Source organism: Solanum tuberosum, unplaced genomic scaffold, assembly GCF_000226075.1.
Source record: "Solanum tuberosum cultivar DM 1-3 516 R44 unplaced genomic scaffold, SolTub_3.0 scf00083, whole genome shotgun sequence".
NCBI lineage: Eukaryota > Viridiplantae > Streptophyta > Magnoliopsida > Solanales > Solanaceae > Solanum > Solanum tuberosum.
This window is the reverse complement of record NW_006239015.1, coordinates 1,292,568-1,299,446: the sequence shown is the minus strand read 5'-3', so window position 1 is coordinate 1,299,446 and position 6,879 is coordinate 1,292,568. Positions and strand designations below refer to the sequence as shown.

The following is a 6,879-nucleotide window of genomic DNA, read 5'->3' as shown; positions in this document are numbered from 1 at the left end:
CAAAAATAAAAATGGTCAAAATTATAAGTACATGTTATATCTATTATTTCTCACAGGTATAATTATTAAATACCTTATTATTATCTATTCATTTTTCAATTATTTTACTAATACTTGTTATTTCTTATCAGTATAGTTATCAAATAACTTATTAGTTCATTTTATTTTTCAACTATTTTAATATTATTTAAATATAAATATCGAGTCAAAATTTAAATAGCATTTCTATTTCACTTATTTTATTAATCTTTTGAGCATGTGGTGTTTGCAAGGGTCAAAGGGAAAATCAATGAGATTCCCTTGAGATGTCTCAATTGCAAATTTGCAAGGACCAAAAAGGTTGGTAACTATTTTACAACTTTACCTCAGCTAGGTATAAAGATTAAACAGATATCCCATATTAGATTTGTTCCCCTAAATAAAAGAAATGATAAGAGAACATTTATATTAAGAAAAATATTTAAGGTCGAATTGAAGAAATAATTTCTTTGTTCTCTATAGCAAGAAATTATTAGGGTCAATTTATCGATCTAAAGGAACAAATAAAAAAAAAAAACTGGAAAAAAATCTATAAGCTCCCCTTTCCCTTCGGTCTTTGCCAATATTATATCTTAGGTTCACAGCCATCTTCACAGAGACAGAGCTATGATTTTGAGTTTATGAGTGGCTGATTTTAAAAAAATATTATTCACTAGGTTCTGAATAAATTATTTATACATATTGAGTGAATTTTTCAATAGATGCCGACCCATACGCTGCATTGTGGCTTTACCCCTGCCAACTAGCTAATCATTCACTAGTAGCCAATTAAGTTTCTGAAGCAAATAACAAGTGAGAGCAACTTTCAAGTATCTTTATTTCAAAACAGAACAATCATCAAACTCGTTTAACTCAATTACACAAATTAGAGAAATACACTTCATACATACAAGAAAAAGAAACACCACTAATAACAAACAGTATCAAACTAATAAGAAGGCCAAAGCATCATCTCACTTTGAACAGAACAAAGAACAATATTTTCCACCAAACGTAAAAAAGCCAATGAGTTAAAAGTTCTACAAAGAAAACATTATCAGACTTGAACAGGGCAAAGAGTGATTTTTTTTAACCAAACTTGATAAGGCAAAGAACCATGATAAAACCAAATAAGTATAAACCCATGTTTTCACCAAACATCAAAAAACAATGAGTAAAAGTTCTACAACATGAACCAAACATAAGACCAAGACATCCCAAAGACTTACTAAGGCTCCATATGAACTAAAAATCAAGAACCATACCAAAACAATAAGGCAAGGAACCATAATATAACGAAACAAGCATAAACCCGCCTTAAAAAACTCATCTTTTTCAACAAACATCAAACACAATGAGTAAAAAAGTTATACAATATGAATCATGCATAAATCAAGATACCCCAAAGACTTAACAAGGCTCCATATTAACTAAAAATCAACAAGGCAAAGAACCATAGTGTAACCAAATCAGCATAAACAGACCTTGACTGAATTGAAAGATCACAGGAAATGTCATGGATGCATAAAAGGAAGCAATTTACAATCTGCATCAGCTTGCATGCTTCCACATTATTCACAGCCAGAAAACAAGTTACATAATCAACATTTACACTGACAAATGATACTTCTCAACCACAAATATTTCGTCAAAAGACAGAAAAATCACATAAATAGGTCCATATTTTGTATTTAAAACAATTGACCAAAGGGCCAACACTTTATTGACACCTGAACTTGAAATTCTCAGTACAAGGATCCTGCACTTGAACCCTTTAACATTGACTAATACCCCCTGGAAATGCTTAGCCCATTTTATAACCATCACTTGGTTCTTTTACTTCTGAATAGCTATACATTCAATTTTTTTATCTTTTTATTGTATAGAGCATTCCATGCAATTTGATGGGGAGACTATTGTAGTCTGAGGAATTAGGACAGATACAATCCCAATCAGAACAACAATGAACTTCAAGACTTCAATGATCAATTTTCCTGATGCAAAGAACTTTCAAGGTATGGATCATCCTTGTACTTCAAGTATTGAGGAAGTTCGAGAGCTCTTTCTGCAATCTTCCTGTCCTCGTGAATTTTTGCTATCAAGGCTTCAAGTGACGAAAAGGTGGCCTGCAATATTGCAAATAGACAGTAATATCAGCAAGTGATATAAGAAAGGAAAGGGAAAAATAAGAGTAACTAGGCAACAATACCTCCGGCCGTATGTAGCCCACAACAACTAGATGCAATTCCTCACCATAAAAGTCCTCATTGAAGTCATGAAGCAACCATGGTTCCTAAAAGTAAAGTTGTCTTTCAACAAACACAAAAAAGTCAAGAATACGGAAGAAACATATGTCACGACACACTTACAATAGTCTTCTCTGTGTTATTGAAGAAAGGATTCCAACCAATGCTCATGACCATCTTGTAGACACCTCGACCTGATAGTCCTGCCCATCCAAAATATACACCCGCTGGATGTTCTGAAAGAATGGCTGAATAACCTTCTGGGGATAAATTAGCTGAAAAGAATATTGACCCCATAAGAATAGAAAAACACATCACTGTTGAGTCATACGAGGCAAGATACTAATCTTTCATGCCCCTCCAACAATTGGAGTTCGAATCCAAATAACAATTTGACATAAAAATCAATATCTCTGAAATGACAGGCTCACAAGAAACTGAAATTCCAATAACAAACTTCTGAGAAATTCTAACAGTCATTTCAAGTGAACACAGATAACGAGTCAAGCATTTATATTGGCCATTCAGCAGAAGGAATAAAGAAGACTGCATACCTGTGGGGATCCCGAGAACCTTTGAGCCGCGCCCAAATCCCTTAATGACAGGACCACCAATACACCAAGGTTCTAAAGGCAAAGTACCTTCTATCCCTGCATATTCTTCCAGTCAAAAATTGGAAGAAAAATCAAGTACACGACTACACGTCATACAAGTAAAGCAGTCATAAAGACTTACTATCTTGAAATGCAGGTAGTCCCCACTTTTCTAGTTGCAAATCTAGAAGAGAATTGATCACTTCATCAGCAGAAGTATAAAGATGAGACTGCTTTGCAAGAGATGGTACAGCAACTACTGCCATTCCAGCAGCCTTACCAGCAGTAACACCTGGTCTAACATATGTATCTGGTCGAGTTACTCTCACTAAGTTATGAGATAAAACAATTTACATCCAATTCAAAACTAATGTGGTCTTGGGAGAGAAAAAAAGTTCATATTCAGCCTAGAAAATGCAAAAGCAATGACAAGGAATTTTAACTCATTATCCATGAAAAGGAAAATAAATCGAGAAATTGTAAATTACGATGTCACAAGTTAGTAGCTAATGTTATTCAGTCAACCATGCTGCTTATCCAACCTAACATGTGTAAATTTGAGCTGAGCATGACAAACTCTAACAGACCCCTCAAGGTCTTTAGAGGAGAAAACCCAGCCGACGGACACATTTCTTTTTTTCTTCTTTTGACCAGTAGTTAGATTTTCCTACATACTGCTACATAAGTTTTGAAGATAAAAACTCACATTGAATCTTCAATGACAAGAAAGCTGGATGGATCCATGTTGAGTCTTTTAGCTGCTTCAAGAAATCTTACAAAAGAAGATATTAAGTTAATTTAACATCCAGAATACCAGATTATGAAATGTGGAGGACAAAGATAATCAATTCATCAAGTTTTACATTTCCGGAGATGGCTTTCCAGCTTTCACTTCGTCTCCTCCAACAATAGCTGAGAAGGATTCTTTCCATCCTGAAAACAAAAAAGACTATCCCAATCAAAGCACCAAGCATAAATGCCATCTTACGTGCTGGACTGGCACAAAATACCTTCCTAAGGAAAGAAATACCTCTCTAGCAATACATGTTAGAACTCTACCTGCATGATGAAAAATTTTGGCCTCTATGTTAGATCTAGAAGAATTTGACGCCAATGCCATGGGTACACCATGACCCCTCAAATGGTTAATCAATCGATTAGCCCCTGGAACAGCTTTGATATTGCGCCACCTATACCAAATTGATTAACAAAATTTTATAAGAAATTTGAACTGGAATGTATATGCAGAAGACAATAGATATACAAGTTACATAATTGTACATCACAAGATCTCGCAACAGTCAAAAGATAATCAGAGTTTTACTAGCTCAAAGAAAAGAAAAAGGTGTTTCCAACATTGCTTCCACTCTCAGCAAGATTGAATGAAATCATCTTCCTTAAACCAACAAGGCCATGGATGAGTATATCACTCTTATTCCTTCCAGAGCTTCTACACCTTCCCCTCCTCTCCCCCTACCCCAAAATGAAACAGAAGAACAAAAGAAAAAGGGGAAATTTCACTCCATTTAAATTTTAAAAAACAAGTTTGATATACAAGACACAGATGATCAACTAATAAACAAAATGTAGTTATCTCTTTTTGATAAGTTAATGTAGTTGTTCCATTCTTGCTTGCCTCTTTTTTTCTTTGTTCTTTATTGGTGATTTATTTTTATCACCAAAAGCAAAGAAGATAAATGAAAGAAAGTAACATGCATATTTGCATTTTCTAAATTGGAGAACAAAATGAGTGGTTCCCTTTTTAGTAATTCTCCACAATCTTAATTACCATCCAGTACCTACGTACTTTTTAGTAAGGATTTTGAGCAAAACCAACACTGCAGGACTATGTTCTCCACTACTCTTTTCTCCACTAACTAGCTTGCAATTTATCATCCATGCTCTAGCTATAAAAGAGCAGAAGGTTTTTACTTTGTAACTTTATCCTTTAACATCCATTAATAGGATGTGAGGAAAAGAGTCTGCCTACTAATATTTTAAGGCGAATAATCTTCCAACAGGCTATTCAATTTCAGTTTGTATAAGCTTAATCAATAAACAGAAAGGAAATGAAACTATGTTTGCTGGTTTATTACTGGTCAGACAGCATTGGGTAAAATTGCGAAAGAAATTCATCTGTTGACAGTGGCAGCCCATAATCTTCAACAACAGCAGCCGCAGCTTCTGTTGGGGTTTTCCCTACTATGTGGGGAGCTTCTCTCCCATCCCATTGCTTTCCATACTTAACTAAGAAAACCTTTAAAATCTCACTCACAATGCCATCTGTCAGAACGAAGAGATCAAATTAACATTGGAAACCTGAGACTATAAAGAAATGCAAATGCACACAAGGAAGACATTGGTAATATAAGGATTGATACTATATTGCAGTTAACTCTACAACAGAATGCCTAGGTCCAAATTTCTTGTGCACAAAAAGGACTTCATAGTTGTAAATCGTTCATACTTGAGACTTGAGAGCCAGAGTACATTTCAAGTTTCAGAATCGAATTTCAAAATAGCTGCAGGCCCACTAAGCTTACAGAGACCTCATATTAAGTATGTCCTCAGAAGATAGAATTTGATTAGAGAAATTCAATAGGATAAAACAATTATACTGCAATGATACAATCTACACTTAGAATAAAGATTACAACAGTACTTTATCAAAAAAAAGATTACAACAGTAAAAAAATTAAATTGTAAATATCTTCATCCAAAATTTCAAAAATTTCTGGTCATTTCATAGTTCTATTGGATATGTAAAAATTGGAAGGAAATGAAAGGAACTCTAGCGAATGCTTTTGAATATTAAAAGTAGTAGTTCATATATCGAGAACTAATACCATGAATGATTTAGGTGAACGGCCAAGAATATAATTCGAGAAGTGTAAAGTCAAACAAGAAGATAACTACTGACCTGTATTAAGAAGTGTACCATCCAAATCAAGGATGACACCAGAAACTAGCTTCTTCAAAGTTCGTTCAACAGACATGGAGAGCAATTATCTACCACACAGAAACAGATACCTATGTTCACATTATGTGAATATGAGATATACTTGCACAATAATTAATCCAAATACATGAATTTAATCTTGGATTTCAAATGTAAACCATAAATCAATATACAATATCCGATTAATATGGATTAACACAGAACTAAAACTACTATTACTTGGATTTCATTTTAAGTTTCCTGGTCATCAAAACTGTATAATTGTATTAATTTTTCGCTCTCATATTTGAAAGGAGAAACCAGACTTTTAGCTCTTCCATAGAGGGCTAAGGTCCTGTTGACTATGATCAGTTGGAAGTTCATTCAATCTGAAAATGAAATATGTTTACTGTCTATGTGGTTGAGTGTTTGCTTTCTGAAAGCCTCACAGAGTTTTCATCCTTCTATCCTAAAAAAAGCAGGGAGATAACAAACAAATATTTAACATATTCCTATCTTCCTGATCCCAAACGAAAGGAAAACATGAGAAAATAGAGCCTCAAACAAACAAGAGAAGATGAAGACGAAGAGAAGTAGTAGTTCATATTAAAATAACAAAATTCTACATACGAGCAGCTCTTGAAACATATAATTAATTTGCATCACCAATCAATAAAATGAGCTAAATAATCACCTGATAATGCTATAAATCCAACTTCACCAATTGATTATTGAACTGAGAAGATGAAGCAATGGAACTGAGAAGATGAAGAAATGGGGACTGAGAAACCGAAGCTTGTCCTCTTTTGTATTGGCTGCCATCGCCATAAATCATTCAATGTCTTAATCCGGGTTGAAAGTATCGGACGGGTCAAAATTTCATCTTCTAATATGAGCTTATTTCCTGCCCCGAAAAGGCCCACGAGTCCACTGCTTTTACGAATTGAATATTCTCTCAAGAAAAGTATATCCTTTTGTTTTCACTTTTTATATCTTTCATAAAATTGTAAAATTCATTTAAAATATATTTAAATTTTTTCTGTATCAAAATTCTATTGAATTCTAATTCATGCATTATAGAGCC

The 6,879-nt window shown here is 33.9% G+C and overlaps 1 protein-coding gene across 2 annotated transcripts; it reads right to left on the bottom strand.

Annotated features, from left to right (window-relative positions):
• Positions 1-1,520: 1,520 nt before the first annotated feature.
• On the bottom strand, positions 1,521-6,615 carry LOC102593343 (bifunctional riboflavin kinase/FMN phosphatase). Of its 2 annotated transcripts, none has more exons than XM_006347071.2 (11): positions 6,490-6,615; positions 5,778-5,866; positions 4,954-5,140; positions 3,917-4,047; positions 3,721-3,790; positions 3,564-3,629; positions 3,000-3,154; positions 2,819-2,914; positions 2,388-2,539; positions 2,228-2,311; positions 1,521-2,144 (listed from the first exon to the last, which is right to left on the bottom strand). In XM_006347071.2, exons 2-11 carry the CDS (start codon positions 5,851-5,853, stop codon positions 2,004-2,006), a joined length of 1,158 nt encoding a protein of 385 aa, XP_006347133.1. In that variant the 5' UTR covers positions 5,854-5,866; positions 6,490-6,615; the 3' UTR covers positions 1,521-2,003. The 2 variants fall into 2 exon arrangements, with proteins under 2 accessions (XP_006347133.1, XP_006347132.1); XM_006347070.2 differs by having other exon boundaries at positions 5,778-5,887; positions 6,490-6,614.
• Positions 6,616-6,879: the final 264 nt, after the last annotated feature.

Excerpts from the sequence above, each read along its gene's own strand:
- LOC102593343 (XM_006347071.2), bottom strand. The coding sequence starts at position 5,853 with ATGTCTGTTGAACGAACTTTGAAGAAGCTAGTTTCTGGTGTCATCCTT. Across the intron at positions 3,791-3,916 it reads CAAAATTTTTCATCATGCAG|GATGGAAAGAATCCTTCTCA; the intron begins GTAGAGTTCTAA and ends TTTTGTTTTCAG. Across the intron at positions 2,312-2,387 it reads ATAACACAGAGAAGACTATT|GAACCATGGTTGCTTCATGA; the intron begins GTAAGTGTGTCG and ends CTTTACTTTTAG.